General features: G+C 34.2%; 1 protein-coding gene across 2 annotated transcripts; it reads right to left on the bottom strand.

The window, feature by feature from the left end:
* Nucleotides 1-1,451: 1,451 nt before the first annotated feature.
* Nucleotides 1,452-7,130, bottom strand: LOC105794129 (probable boron transporter 2). 2 transcript variants are annotated; one of them, XM_012623133.1, is made up of 12 exons: nt 5,664-7,130; nt 5,423-5,505; nt 5,147-5,300; nt 4,917-5,055; nt 4,537-4,702; nt 4,178-4,344; nt 3,878-4,051; nt 3,656-3,751; nt 3,156-3,293; nt 2,756-3,075; nt 2,171-2,441; nt 1,452-1,922 (listed from the first exon to the last, which is right to left on the bottom strand). In XM_012623133.1, the coding sequence occupies exons 1-12, from the start codon at nt 5,765-5,767 to the stop codon at nt 1,626-1,628; spliced, it is 2,109 nt and encodes a 702-aa protein (XP_012478587.1). In that variant the 5' UTR covers nt 5,768-7,130; the 3' UTR covers nt 1,452-1,625. The 2 variants fall into 2 exon arrangements, with proteins under 2 accessions (XP_012478587.1, XP_012478586.1); XM_012623132.2 differs by having other exon boundaries at nt 5,147-5,339; nt 5,664-7,129.
* Between the last annotated feature and the right edge of the window lie 9,355 nt (nt 7,131-16,485).

Genomic DNA, 16,485 nt, shown 5'->3' with positions numbered 1-16,485 from the left:
TAGGTTTTTTATGTTTTTAAATTCACTCTGTAATTTATTTTAATTTCAATTTAACCCTTCTTGAACGACACCGTTCTAGAGGAGAAGGGAAAATTGCCCTTCCAGCCCCTCTATGTAATTCGCGCGTTCAATTTGGACCTCCAGACTTTATTTATTTGCGGATTCACCCCTGTTTTTTTACTTGCGACCCAATTTAGTCCTTTCTCATATTTTTTTTTCTTAAAATCAGTATTTCTAATAAATTTTTTTATGAAATTATTGTTATTATTATATGTATATATATAAATATGTTTCTTTTGTATGTATTTATACCTTAGAAAAAAACTAATATTTTTTGTATATTTTAGACACATGTTTTATTAATTTTGATATTATTTTAATTATTTTAAACTTATATATTTTCATGGGTACATGTATATTTTTTTGTTTATTTCAATTATTTGTCTATTAATTTAGGTTTACATATTTTTTATTATCTTGTCTATTTATTTGATATTTTGCGTGCCATTATTTTATTTATTTGTTCATATATTTGCATTATTTCTATGCTATCGTAGTACTTATTATTGCATTATATATTTAATGTAACATAACATTACATTTTTTTACTCGATTTTTAAAATCAAACTTTTTCAAAATAGATATTCTTTTAATCAAAATAAGAGCTCATTATCGGGAATTCAACACGTTGTGTCCTAACGTATTGGATGTGACGCATTGATTTCTCGAAATGAAGATTTTTAAAAAAAGTCATAAAGGAAATATTCCGAGTTTGGAATTTTAAAGGAATTGTGCCCTAACGTATTGGGTGTGATTTCTTAAATCTTGGATAAGTGGATGTTCTTTTAAAGTAAAGGAAATATTCCGAGTTTGGGATTCTAGAGGAATCGTGCCCTAACGTATTGGGTGTGATTTCTTAAATCTTGGATAAGCGGATATTCTTTTAAAGTTTTATTGTACAAGTATTTTGGGCCAATTCATTTTTGGGGGAAAATTAGAATGCTGTGCCCTAACGCATTGGGTGTGGTATCTTCTTTCTCTGAAATAATAAGGGTCTTAATACGTAGCCTTTTAAGTTTTACTAAGGATTACGTTTTTCCAAATTCTCGACCTTAAGACATTAATTAATTAACTAGGTTCCAATTTTTGGGCGTTACGAGGGTGCTAATCCTTCCTCGTACGTAACTGACTCCCGAACCCGTTTTCTAAAAATTTTGTAGACCAAAGCTATTTTTTAGGTGATCCAATCACACCCTAATAAAAGATTGGTGGCGTCTCCCAATTTTCATTTTTTTAAGTCGACAACCCAAAATTTTTATTTTTCAAAAAATGGTTTCAACAACATGATTACACACTTTAAAACCTTAGCTTTAATTTTATATAAATTTACCGTACATGAGGTTTTTTTTATTAGTTTGTAAACAATTGGCATATTTGCTGTTATTCCATGCTTCGGTAGTAAAGGGTAAAATAATAAAGTAAAAGAAGTGTCAATCACCCTATTGTTAGACAGAACAGGAAAACACACTGAAACAAAAGACCTCTCGAGTTGCACTGACATTTAAACTTATCAAACCACACCACTAAATAGATATTAAAAAAGAGGACTTATTATTATTTTTCTTTTAGATTGATGATGAAGCACGACTACTTTGTCCAAGTGTAGATGGCCCAGGACTGGGAGTTTGCTTTAATTCAAGTACCTTTTCAGTCTTTCCCCTCAGTTGACTAATCCGAGGACTATAGGCATTTTGCAAGACCCCTGGGCTGTAAGAAGGTTTTATGTCCCCTACTGAAGATGGAGTTGTACTTGATACTTTAGGACTCTGTGTACGCCGGATTTCTCCACGGCTTCTTGTCATAATTTCATCTAGAATTTCTAAACCATCGCTATTAGTAGCTGTTGCCTGCCTTTCTTGGTCCTGTCCAGTATACAAAAATCATGATGTATCAGGAAAGATCTAAGAGAGCAATATGATCCATAAAATGAAAATATGCTCTCTTTATGCCATTCAAATATCGGCAACAGTGTATACAGTTGCAGATACAGTTGCCAAATGCAGTTTTGAATCCAGTTATGGCTATAGAGGACAAAGTGAATCAAACACTAATAGCAGCCTGAGCTACGAACAAATCCGTGATGAGCTAAAGTGAGGTTTAGAAAGCATACTTCAAATGTCATGTTGTAGGCAATGGCTGGAGCTTCCTCATATTCTGCGGCATCAAGGTCCTGAAGATGGGCACCTTTGAAAAACTTGGGGAGCAAATATTGGCGCACTGGCACAAGAAGCATGATCAAAAGTGGGAAAAGGACCCCAGCTATTGGGATCCATGTTATGCCAAAGCATACTAGCAAGTAAACTGTCTGGAACAAGGTAAAGGTGGCGATAGTTTTGAAAGGTACAATCTCAACAAAGGTTGCATGAGAATCCTCCAACACCCTGACACAACAGATCATGCAGGAATTCAGATATCTAATCTTCAAAGAATAAAAGCAAGTCATAGTATTAGAGCAGAACTATTCAGATTATTCATCTTGTATGAGGATTACTTGATGTGAGAAATGACTGTCTACATACAAGACAGTTTTTATGACAAGCTATGATGAGAAATGAGCATTAGAATACAACTGTCTGCATACAAGAGCCCTGTACTAGGAAGAGGAGCACGTGCTAACTTTGGCTACATAACGACTACAACAGCTAGTACTCAAAAGAAAAAGGAAGTTAAAAGGGGGGAAGAAACAGAAACATACTTGTATCGCCGACCTGGAGCAGTGAAAAGCAGCAATATTCTCTCCCAAAATTGATTTCCTGGCAAGCTTTCGATGGCCATGAAAGCAAAATAACCCCAAAGAACAGAAGTGGGGATCTTCTTAAGTAGAGGCATAGCAGCAACACACCCACCAACCATCAATGCCTGAAGCAAGTTACTGAAACGTTGTTCTTTGACTTCTACAGGTAAAAGCTCATCGATTTCCTTAGCAACGTCAAAAATGGTCTCGTCAACAGGTGCATCAATGTTACCAGTACTTGAAGCCAGTTGGACAGTGGATTCTTTCAGTTCTTTCAGTCCCTATTTTAACTAAAAGGTAAGGGCGGCAGGGGACCATAATAGATGGTGCAAATCAAAATTATGAATACAAATTAATCTACCAGAGTGGATGGAAGCTGATAGACAAGTGGAGTCTGCATCTCATTGTATGCCTCTTGCATGCTTTGATATAGTTGACTCAGGCTTGAATTTCTACTAATACTTTTCCGGGCAGTTGATACAAGCTTATTATGCAAAAGCTGTTACCAATAAAACAAAAGAACCAATCACAATGATTCACATATGAAAGCAGAACTGTCTGCATTAATAATCAGAAATATGGTTAGAGGACAACAAAATATCATAGGAAACTGGAAATTTTGCTCCCAATATGTAAGAAAATTGTTCGAGCTTCTGTGTCTTACCCTCAGGAGACAAATCTAATTTTAGAAATTACTTTGTGAAACGTTAACAAAACAATACAATGAACAAGGAAAGACAAAGAAGAGTTGGGTGGCCAATTGTTGTAACCACATACAGAATGATAGAAATTTCAGTTAAATTATGTTTGAGCTTGACACATAATACATTTGTATATTGTCAACTCGCAAATCATCTATACCTGATGTTTAAGAGTTGCTAAACTTTTTGTATGCATAGGGGACTGTGGAATAACACCATTAGATGGTGGAATGCCAATAAGACCGCATAATATAACCTGGTCAAATCATATTTAGAGTTAAGACAAAAAAATAAAAATAAAAGCTTTCTGCAGAAAAGAACAACATTTGTTATGTAATAGGTTCATCATTAAAAAAAAAAATTAAGCATGATAATGGCGCACCAGAAAACCCAAAAGAAGAAGGTCATAATGGTATGAAGGTGGCTTTTTCAGATTGAACTCTTTCTGTTGAGCAAGTTGAGATGCTACACTGTGGTCAAAATAGTAAAGGACGGCAATCATGGTTGCTGGAATAAATGCCCCAACTATGTAAAGAGGGGGCACATTCACCATTTCCTGCAAACTCACAAAAAAGAAATGAGTCTCTTGGCAGGTTTTGAAGGAAATTCAACAAAAATTAGCTCCCACGAAGGGAATGCAGTAAACTGATGCTAAAGATTTGAAAACCAAAAAAGGATTCACCTTGATAACAGTCCAATTAGAATATGCACCGGGAGACCATGGGTTTGGACTGAAAAGACGCCTTGGAATACCTCTTGGAACATCATTAACGGGTATGTAGGAAACAGCAGTCCACAAAAGCACCATAAGTGGCACCCCATAATCTGCTACAAAACCTCGAAGCCAGCCTATCAAAATAAGATACATAAGTCAGTGAAATAAGTAAGGAAGACAAAAGTATGAGCTTTCTCTAACCAGGGAACTGAACAAAGAGATAACCTAATGATGAAAGCAAGATCTAGACAGTAATTGGGTTACGGAACTAAAGTGGAAAAAACGAATGTAACAGCCTCCAATAAATTGGAAATACACTGCAATACCTGTTCCATAGCGCCAGGATCTTGCTTTACGGCTCTTTAGTGCAGTAAGGAGGAGCCCAAAGGACAGAACCAGTGCAAACATTCCATTCCCAAATCGCCAAGAAGCCTGCAATGCTGTTTGCTCAGGATTTTCTCTGTGAGGAATGCCAAACTCCTCCACAATTCCCTGTAGAATTCAATTCATTATGTTCAAATTTAGCAAATTCTTGGGAGGGAATGTATGAGAAAAGTATCAGTACATTTTAATTTAAAAAAAAAAACAAAATAACACTAGAAAAAAGTAAGTGACACTTAAAAGCCTATACATAAAAATTTCAGTTATCCTGATCATAAGAATAGATCATTTCATTTAATAATGTTAACTATATAAGGGTACTCACCCGAATAGCTTGCTGCATGAAAAGCATCGCAATTAGTAGACCAAATAATTCACCGGCAACACGTGTAAAACGATTTATTATAGAACATGCCCCTAAAATTGCCAATATGAAAAGCAAAAGTGCCGTCCAGACACAAACCCTGATAGTCCATCAAAGTAAAGAAAAAAGCACAGTGCCATCAGACAACCTATCTGGTTCAGTACTCAAGTATGCTGGAATCAAAGAAATACCATCCAGTCCAGGCTAAGAAGAGTTTATGCCCCAAATCTTTCCGGTCCTTTGCAAAGTTGAACATAAACGTATACATCAATACTGTTGGCTCTGCAACTCCAAGTATGAGCAAGGGCTGTCCTCCAACAAGTGAATGAATGATTCCACAAAGTGCTGTCGATGCAAGAGTTTGTACTGCAGTCAAACTTCCATCTAAAGTAACAAGAAAGTATCACTGAGAAATCATGACAAACATAGCAGAACATGTTATACATGTATAACTGTCTAGTCCCCACCTGTATTTCTTTCCAACTGCTCTCCGAAGGATATAACTGGAATTGCCGAAGCAAAGAATATATATGTCGTTGGAGCAAGAATCCTAAACAATCAAAAACTAAATATGTTACATCTTTAAAAAGCATTACTTTGAAATGATAGTAGCCTTTTTAATAATGATGTTCACAAGCTTCAGATAATTCTTCGTTGAGCTCATTGTATCCTTTGCATAAGTGGAGCTGGGCAATGGATGTTACAAACCTGATACCTGCACTTAAGCCACCAGTCCAGTCTTGCTTGTAGCATAAAAGCCTTCCTTTCAGATCATTCTTGATTCCACGGAATGGAACAAAAGTTTCTTCCATGGTACCTCAATGTTGACTTTTTCTTTCACTTTCTCAGTTGACAGAACTCAATGAAAGACAGAATACAAGACACAACACACTGAAAAAGATTGAAGGACTCGAGAGGCCAGTACGGAAACTAAAGTTGCATAAGGTAAGATAATTAAGTTGGTGAAATTATGGGTATACAGATAACATTTGGCTGGTCATTGTAGGAGAAAAATGATGGGAGTTTATCATTTTTCCTATGTGTAAATTGACCCTTGATAAGGGCAGTAACTAAATATTCAGAATAAAATAAACTTACATTTCAATGAATGTGTAAAGAATGATTTAGATATATTCCTATGAAAAGAATCAAATTAGATACGAATCAAAACACCTGAAATTCAGTTTGTCTGCAAAAAAAGTCAAGGGAGCTAAGTGCTAGCGAGCAAATTCCATAAGTGAATTTAATAAAGGTCTTAGTTAACGGAACGGAACCAAAAAATGTTATCCATCTCTTCAGATCGAAATTAATGATCAAATTCAACCAAACTTAGATCCATAATCCTTCTTTATTTACCTCTTTTTTTTTACAAAACAGAAGCTTTCTTGATATCAACTAAATCCCGCCAAAATTAAAACAACAAGCACAAAGGCAGTTAGATCTTTGACAAATTACATGCTACAATCTTACATGCTAAAAAAGCCAAACAGGAATCTCACATAAGTTAAAAGTTTTAAAGAGTTTAAAAGCGAAATACCGGAAAATTAACGAAAACCCATCATCCTAAACTCCATTTCAGATCGTTTAAAACAATCTAAAGCAAATGGGCGTTGATAAAAATCCAAGAAGAAACCTTTAAGATAAAAAAAAAATGGCAGTGGAGCAATATTAACGAGAATCCATAACTGCAAACATACCAGAACAAGTTTAAAGCAAGAAATGAGCATTAATCAAACAGAGAAAGGAAGCAAAAAAAGACAATTTGATCAAGATTACATTATAAGAAAGAGACCCTTTTCTCAAGGAAGAACGCAAAAACAGTAACAAAAAAAGAAACAGACGAGGAGAAGAATGAGAGTAACAGGTTGCAGTGAGAAAGCTTAAGAGGAGTAAAGGGAAGGAGAAGGGGTAGAGAAATATATGTGAATAAAAGGAGGAGAAGCTAAGAAGACAAGTAAAGGCAGAAGTAGGCAATGGAAAGGAGAGGAAAGTGGAAAACCAGAGATTGAGATGAAGATTTTGGGAAACAAATTCAGGCAATGAACAAGAAGATTTTTGGCGTTAAACGAGATAGTGTGCGGTGAGTAAGCATAAAAAAAAAACATTTCTTTTCAGCAATGAAAAATAAAGAGGGCGAAAGGTAGTGTGGGCTAACGGTTGCTGACAAAACTGGAATTCATAATTTAATAAAGCTTAATGTAAGTTTTGGGAGGCAAAAGTTGTGATTTGAGAAAATGAAAACGTAACCGAAAATAGGCAAATCATAAATGCGGCTGAGGCTTATCTTCTGAATTGATAACTTAAGCATGGTGATGACATTTTTGGAATCTAGTCCTAAAGTTGAGCAAGTGCTTGTCCTTACATTTAACGGTTGTTTTACAAAATCAACATTCATTACCTATGTTCAAACCTAATTTCACGCCTGCTTTATATCTTTTCAATAATTATTTTCTTAATTTTTTCGATTAAAAGTTAAGTTTATATGTTTTTATACTCTAAAAACCTTAGGATGTGTTTTGAGATATTAAAAAAAATTATTAGAACTCTTAACTCGATTGGCATAATATTATTGTCAATTTAGGAGATCGTTGGTTCGAGCACACTAAAGTACGTTTATCATCTTAATTAAGGGTTGAGTTGTTTTGTAGGTGTTATTATTTGAGTATAAATGTTGGGTTTGGGAGTCCATAATAGGCAATATATTAACATATCCTCTTAGTTCAGTTGACATTAACATTATCCTTATTGTAGAAGGGTAATTAAAAATAAAGGGTAAATTACCTAGTTGGTCACCCAACTTTTAAGGTGCTTCCATTTTGGTCACTCAAAATGAAATTCTTGCAATTTGGTCACTCAACTTTTAGAATGCTTCAATTTAGTCACCCAAGTATTGAATCTCTAACGACGGGTAACTGTACATGTCACATCATGTTTACACTTTCATTTTGGCCACCCAATTTTTAGGTTTCTCTCATTTTGATTATTGAAAAAAATATTTTTTAAAAGTATTGATTGGGGTAAAAAATCAAGGATTAAAGTGAAAAAGCGGTAGAGATTAAAATAATACACAAAAATTGTCAAACTGTACTTGTTTATCTCATTCCCAAAAATTCTAACTTTTTAATATTAAAATTTAAATTTCAAAATGAATAAATTATTAAAAATTTATCTATTGATAATGTCAACCTAATTGTTATAATGATATTAAAATTAAGATAGTGTCTACAAAACTTAAATTTTCTTTTGATTACATAATCTTGAATCTTCCATGCTAATCTAGAAAAGGAAAAGATACTGTAATTTTTATAATAACAAATTGGTTGACATATCAATGGATAAAAATGTTCAACAATTTATTCAATTTGTTTTTATGTTTTAAATTTTAAAATTTCATTATTAAAAGAAAAAAGAAATTTAGAATTTTCAAGAATGGGATAAACAAGTACAATTTGACAATTTTTTGATATTATTTTAGTTTTTGCCGTTTTTTCACTTTAATCCTTATTTTCTTTTACCACAATCAATACTTTAAAAAAATATTTTTTGGGTGACCAAAATGACCACATTCAATCATTTGCTGATTTTTAGGTTGATGTTATGGCATTCCTTGAGACTCAAGTTAGTGGTTTGATTTTTTATTTTTAGGTTGATTTCACCCAAAATGACCACAATCAATCCTTTGCTGATTTTTAGGTTGATGTTATGGCATTTCTTGAGTCTCGAGTTAGTGGTTTGAAGGCGAACAAAATTATAATAAGAATTGGTTTGGATTGTTCCCATAAAATCAAAGCTCGAGGTTTTACAGGGGATTTATGGATTTGTTGGAAAAATAGTGTCCAAATCCAGGTTCTCCTAAATGATGCACAATTTATTCATTGTCGTTTGAGGAAGAAGTTGGGATCCAAAAATTTTCTAGTGACTTTTGTTTATGGTTATCTAGACAAATAGAAATGTAAGGCTTTATGGGATCGCTTGGATCAAGTTGTTTATTCCATTAACGAACCTTTGTTTTTGTTGGGGGATTTCAATTCGGTGTTTTCCCCAGATGAAAAGAGAAGGGGTCGACTAATTTTCTCTAAATGTCAGTTATTCCAAAAATTTGTTCATAGCAATGACTTGAGGGATCTTGACTTTAAAGGTCCCTAATTTACTTGTAAAAGAGGGGCAATTTTTGAAAGACTTGACTGGGCAATTAGAAATAGTAAGTGGTGTCGGCTTTAATATGATATAACAGTTTTCCATCTTCCTCGACTTAAATCTGATCACAGACCATTTTATTATCCATGAGTTCTCCTAGTCAAGTAGTTCAACCTAGACCTTTTCACTTTCTATCTTATTGGATATCTCATCCAGATTTTGCTCAGTTTGTGTGTGATAATTGGAGAAATGGATCTAAAATTTACGCTAATCTTACTTCTCTTACTACTGATATTAAAAGATGGAATACTGAGGTTTATAGGCACATCATTAGAAGGAAACAGTCGATTGCTAATCGTATTGGTAAGGTTTAGGCTGCTTTAGATCGTAGATGGTGCAACTATATTTTGAATCTTGAAAGTGAGTTATGGATGGAATATTTGATGAGGAAGAATTACTTTGGAAGCAAAAAATAAGATTGGACTGAATTTATTTTGGGGATCGTAATACAAAGTTCTTTAAAATAAATCCCTTATAAGGCGAAATTCTAATAAAATTTTTGCTTTGAAAATTGGGGATAGTTGGTGCTATGATAATGAGATTCTTCATGATGAAACGATTCGTTTTTTTCTCCTCTCTTTACTCTTTGGATGATCTATCGTGTGACTTGTTCCCTTTGGTGGTCTTTTCTTGAAACTTGATTCTAGCACTCTAAATTCTTTAGCCCTAAGATTACTGATGAGGAAGTTTAGAATGCATTGTTTAGCACGAGTCCCCTAAAAGCTCCTGACCCGGATGGTCTTTATGCTCTTTTTATTAAAGCCAATGGGATACGGTTAGATTGGATGTTTGTTCTTGGGTTTGTGATGTTTTTTTCGGTAAACCTCTCAATTCCTCTATTAACAAGATGCTTTTAGTTCTTATACAGAAGATTAAGAGTCCTGATTTTTTGTCCCGTTATCACCCAATAAGCCTCTGCAACGTTTTGTACAAGATTTTTATAAAGTTATCGCCAACCATTTCAAGCCAATATTCCCTTTCCTTACTACTCAAAATCAAGTGAGTTTTGTGGTAGAGAGGCAAATCACAAACAACATTATTATCGCCCAAGAGATTGTACACACAATGCGAACCAAAAAAAGAAAGAAATCTTGGATGGCTATAAAAGTGGATTTAGAGAAAGCATATGATAAAATTCATTGGGATTTTATTTAAGATACCTTAGTTGATGTTGGTTTTCCTTCAACTTTGGTTAATGTCATCATGGAATGTATTTCGTCGGTTTCCATACAGATTGTGTGGAACGAAAGGCTTTTGAATGATTTTGTTCCTAAGAGGGGTATTAGCAAGGTTTCCCATTATATTCGTACATCTTTGTACTATATATGGAGAGATTAGGCCAGTTAATTCACAGGAAAGTTACAAATAAGTCCTGGAAACAAATCGTTTTATGTAAGGATGGGCCACCCACACCTTTTCTTCACAGATGATTTATCATTATTCGTTAAAGATGAGGTTGATTAGGTGCACAGAATCAAGGATGCTCTTAATACTTTTGGAGCATCTTCGGGACATGGAGTTAATGGGTAGAAAACTACTATATATTTTTCAAAAAATACCAATGTTAACAATGTCACTAATATTTGTAGTATTCTTGGGTTTCATCATTCAGATGATTTGGGGACATATTTGGGACTGCCATTGTTTCACAAGTGAGTCACAAAGAATACCTTCAAGTTTGTTTTGGATAAAGTTAGGTGTAAATTAGATAACTAGAATGCTAATATGCATTCTATGACAGGAAGAGTTACTTTAGTTCTGTCTGTACTATTGTCGATACCTAACTACTTTCTAGAAGCTATGAAGATGCTTTCTATGGAAGGAATGCTAATATGCTTTTTATAATGTATTTGCATAGAAATTTAAAAAATTACTACGGGTTTTGTTTGGGGGAGTTCAGATTCCAATAAGAAGATGTCTTTGGTGAATTGGGGGGATTGTTACCAACCTTTGCCTAATGGAAGTCTTGGGTTATGATGCCTTAAGAACAAAATGACTCTTTCATGCTCAAGTTGGGTTTTAATCTCTTTACAAATAAGTAAGATTTATGGGTTAGAGTTCTCTATTCCAAATACAAGGTATCTGAGGTTGTTTCGGATGATATCTCTCGAAGTGAATGCTTTTTTATTTGGAATCACTCAAAAAAATTTGGCCTTTGTTACTCCAAAAAATTATCTGGTCTATTGGTGATGGCAACCTTGTGAAATTTTGGACTGATAATTAGATAGCGAGTATGGGTCCGCTTCTTAATTTCTGTCATTATCCAGCTCTTATTAACACTTCTATAATTTTAAATGAGATTGTATATATGGATGGAAATTGGAATTGGGGTTATCTGTGATGTTTTCTAGATAGTAATATTCTCTCTTATATTGCAAGAACCTCGACGCCGAATTGCCTGTTTGGATAGGATGCACTTGTCTCTAGATGGTCTCCAAATGGTGATTTTATAGTCAAATCTACTTATAGTATGCTTTTGAAGGATTCTTTTAATTCTCCGTAAGATAAATAGAAGCTTGTTTGGTTTTTGGATAGTCCTCAGCAGATTCGTCAATTTCTCTAGTTAGTCTTGAAGGAACGCTTAATGACTAACGCAGAACAATGTATAAGAAGAGTTTCGACGGACCATTCCTGTGTAATTTGTGAGAGCGCAGAAGAATCTTTTATTCAAGTTTTAAGAGATTTTTGTCAAGCACGAGAAGTTTAGAGACATATTATCCATTCCAACCTCTTAATTCAAATTTTCTCTTATTCTTTATAGGATTGGGTTTTGGCAAATTTGAGAAACGTATTCGGATTAGTATTTCAAGATGTGATTTGGCAATTTTTCTTTGGTATTGTTTGTTGGAGGCTTTGGAAATAAAGAAATCTTACGGTTTTCCAGGGTGTTTCTTTCAACTTTGTTAATGTTATCTAATCCTCTTAGTGTTAGGCGAGATATACTAAGCCGAAGCCTGAAAGGTTTAGAGGAACTTCTAGTAATTGAAGTAGGGATTGTAGGTGGATTCCACCATCTACTGGTTCTTTTAAATTGAATGTTGATGGAGCTCACAATCCATCTTTAGGACTCACTTCTTCAACAACCGTCGTAAGGGATGAGTATGGTAGGTGGTTATGAGGGATTAAGAGAAATATTAAAAATTGTAGTGTTGAATAAGCTGAGCTTTGGGCTATTTACGATGGCCTTCAACTAGCATGAGATGTTATGTGGAAAGAGGTGATAATTAAGATTAATTGCACTATAGTTGTTGAAGGTATCCTTGGTGGTCTCAAGGGATAAGTGAATAGAGACTAGATATTAAGAATCTAAGAACTATGTAAACGTGATTGGCGTATGATTATCAAATTGATTCCAAGAGAAGCGAATTCTGGTCCCCACATTCTGGCAAGATTAATGATAGAGTTTCCGGTTGGTCCTTGAGTATTCCATGTAACTCATTCTAAAGTTGCCGATCAGATTCGATCAAATAATCAATTCTTAATGAGGCTTCTGTTAGTTTGTAATTGATTCCATCCTATTTTTACTACAAAAAAAAAATCTCATCATTTTTCAACTAAGGGAAAAAATGCAGAGTGGTTTAGGGTGGAAATAGTTTGACCGATTTGCTCCAGTATGCTTGGTATGTACCGTGCTTATGCTTCATTAATTTGATCACAATTTGGGAACATCTTTTTCAGCAAATAAGCCTAGATGATTTTCCATTCTATTAAGGTCCAATCTCTTCAAATTTTTAATGAAATTTGGGGATTTTAAGGATTTTATTTGTGGTTTTCATTTCTTCAATTTATTTGGGTTTTTTTTTGAAAGGTTTTAACCCGTTAATATGTAGGTTTTTGAATCCGATTACTAAGGAAGGCATGGGTTTCCCATCAAAGTATTCTTTGTTTGGGTTTAATGTTTAAAAACAAAAACTGGATGAAGGAGCCATATGAACAGATTTAAGAGCTTCGGACCAATAGATTTATGGGTTTCAAAAAATATAGCCATGGTTTTCAATAATAAAGAGATTGATGTAAAAAAGAAGGAAGATTCAAACAAAAATCGCTTTGGATTTCTTGCCATTGGTGAAGATAACCATTGCCGAAAACTATTATTATTATTATTATTATTATTATTATTATTAGTGTAGTAGTAGTTTCTTTAAATTGTCAAAGTAGTAATTCTCTAAGGAAGATTTTTTTTTGCAAAATTAGAAGAATATCAAACAAAAGAATATCTTCGATGAGCTCAGATAATTTTGAATCTTCAAGATATAATTTCAAATTTTACTAAATCCAATTCATAAATCTTGAGAAATCGTTCGATTTAAATCTAAACTAATCTCCAAAATATATTTCTATGTATAATTTGGATATAAAAATTGAGTGACTATTGTTCAAAATATCAACTAGACTCAAAACCCCAAAAATTTTGAAAATTTTCTAAACAAGCATTACTAGATACTTGTTGACATTGATACTTGACACTACTCAAAAATTAGACCATTTTACAAAAAAAGGCCCATTTCCTACTTTATTTACGGAAATGGTTCACTTTAAACTTTATTTACCGGAATTGGACAAAATTACAAAAATGCTTCTGCGTAGGCACGTTTTAAGGGAAAATTTCAGAAAAGCACGTTCTTGAGGGAGCGTTTTTTTCCATCTCAGCAAAAAGCTCGCTAACATAGATGTGCTTTGTTGACATGGAAAAACGCTCCCTCAAGGACGCACTTTAGCTTGTGTTTTTTCTCTAGGGTTAGGACTATTTGCATGTTTAGTGCCAGGGTTTTAAGGGATTAGGATTAGGGTTTTGCTAAAATAAATTAGGAATTTATTTATAGGGTTATGGGTTAGGGATTTTAAAAAATAAATTAGGTTTTAGGGTTTTTTAAAATAAAATAAATTAAGGTTTAAGATTTTTTAAAATAAATTAAATTAGGGTTTAAGGTTTTTAAAAATAATTTTGTATTTAGGGTTTAGGGTTTTTGTAATAGTTTCTGGTATGAGTCTTAAAAAATTATATTGACAAGATGGATTTTTTTTTGTTTAGTAGTTTCTGAAAAAATAATTTTGAGAAGATGGTTTTGAAAAAATAGTGTCAAAAACGCTTTAACATCTACTGCTTTTTGAGAGGAATACACGTAGACACTATTTTTCTACAGTATTTTTTCAAAACCATCTTCTCAAAAAATAGTGTCAAAAAATAATTATTTTTTTGTCTATTAAGTATCGATTTTGTGCTTTGGTTGATCCCGTGACATATGACTCATTTGGTATCAAAGGCGGTTGTAGCTTGGAGGCAATGGTGCAGACTCATCTTACTAGTGGATCATCTATCTTGAGTTATATGTACAATTTTGATCACCAAATGAAGCACTTGCAACTTCAACATCTATTGCTTTTTGAGAGGAATACACGACCCCTACTTGACACTCCTTTAGTGGGAGGCAGAACACGGAAGAGCCCGTGTTTGGTGGTAGTATGGAATACACAACCCCTGCATGACACTCGATAGTGGATGGGACATACACCTAGGTGGGTCAATGTTCGATGCTGGAAATACATACTGGGGAATGACATCAACTTCTAGTGGTTAGCAATCCACATTTGATTGGGGACGTTACGAAACGTCCACAAGAAGGGATGATGTACACCCTACGGCGTCCACCGGCGAGGGGACCTCGTACGTTGCAGATGATGATGGGTTGGATGATGAGTCCGATGTGGATCCACCTCGAGAGCCCGACCCGGATGGTGGAGAAGTTGCATTATTTTTTGAATCGGAGCCTGTTCCGATCGAACCTAAAGACGGTGAAAGGGGTTCAAATGAAGAAGAAGAAGATCTACGATTCACGACATACTTGCCTCCAGCCCACATGCATAATGTCGATCTATCGACAGATGATGCATTGGTGTTTCTAGATCTACCACACAAAAGGCATGACCATACAAGTTTGTTATTTGATTCGGATGAATTGGAAGTTGGTAAGGAGCTCTCCAGTAAGGATAGTTTTCTTGGTGCATTGAAATAATATAGCATCATGAACGGGGTTAACTACCACGTGGTTAAATCCAAATCTGAGAAGTTCGAGGCCAACGGTGCAGTGCGAGATAGTACATGTTCATGAAAAATCATAGGTTCGATTAGAAAAAGAATAGGGTTGTGGGAGATAAAGAAGTACAAAGGTTTACATACATGTGTTGCTGGTATAGTTTTACTAGGTGTTTAGGGTTTTTGTATATTACTATTATTATTTAAAATTGCATTATTTAACGTACTTCATTGACAGGTGTTTCACAAGATCATCCCAAGATGGATTCAGATATGATAACTGGCTTAATACTATCGATAGTGAAGGCGGATCCCATAGGGTCTAAGTGGATCTAAAAGAAGAAAAGAAACGCAGATAGAAAAGTAGAAACTTATAGGACCTGACTTATAACAAAAGGTTATTTATATAAAAAAAGGTATCAATTATGAAGAAACCTTTTCTCTGGTTGTCATTCTAAAATTAATCCTCATATTTTTATCCATTGCGATGACTCTTGATTATGAGATTTGACAAATGGGTGTCAAGACAACATTCTTGAACAACTATCTTGAAAAGAGCATCTATATGATGTAACCTACTAGATATATAGCTAAACGAAATGAGCATAAAGATTTCAAAGTGCTTAGATCCATATATGGACTTAAGCAAGTATCCCACTCATGGAATCAAAGACTTGATCAAACGATGAAGACTTTTGGATTTGAGGAAAACTTAGATGAACCTTGTGTTTATAAATGTATTAGGGATGGAAATGTGGTCATTCTTGTTCTATATGTCGATGACATTCTACTCATTGGAAATGATATAGGGACATTGTTATCATTTAAACTGTAGTTAACCTAATAGTTTAGCATGAAGGACTTGAGAAAAGCTAATTTTTTTTCTACGAATTCAAATCCTAAGGAATCGAAATAACAAAGATATAACACTATCGCAAGCTCCATACATAGACAAGATATTGAAAATAAACCTTCTGTATTGGGATTTCATCTTTCTTTGAAGGACTATCCTAAGATAGCAGAAGAAAGTGAAAACATGAGAAAGTTTCATTATGCTTCGGCAGTAGGAAGTATCATGTAACAGCCCGATTTTGGGCCTAGTAGGAACAGTGGTTTCGGGGCCCATAATTTGACGAGGAAAAATTTAATTTTCTTATATTTTTATGATCTACAGACGTACAGAAGATTTCGTGAAAATTTCGTTCAAAATTTTTGACGTTTGGGCACTCAATTTAGTCAAAAGGACTAAATTGTAAAAAAGTGCGAAACTTGAGTTCTAGAAGCTAGAGGTATCTAATT

This window comes from Gossypium raimondii, chromosome 3 (assembly GCF_025698545.1).
Source record: "Gossypium raimondii isolate GPD5lz chromosome 3, ASM2569854v1, whole genome shotgun sequence".
Taxonomy (NCBI): Eukaryota; Viridiplantae; Streptophyta; class Magnoliopsida; order Malvales; family Malvaceae; genus Gossypium; species Gossypium raimondii.
The sequence above is the reverse complement of the archived record's forward strand: the minus strand, read 5'-3'. Positions and strand labels throughout refer to the sequence as shown.

Coding starts and splice junctions, on each gene's coding strand:
- LOC105794129 (XM_012623132.2), bottom strand. CDS start 5,767: ATGGAAGAAACTTTTGTTCCATTCCGTGGAATCAAGAATGATCTGAAA. Junction 3,294..3,655: donor TAGCAACTCTTAAACATCAG/GTATAGATGATT, acceptor TATTGGTAACAG/CTTTTGCATAATAAGCTTGT. Junction 1,923..2,170: donor CCTACAACATGACATTTGAA/GTATGCTTTCTA, acceptor TATACTGGACAG/GACCAAGAAAGGCAGGCAAC.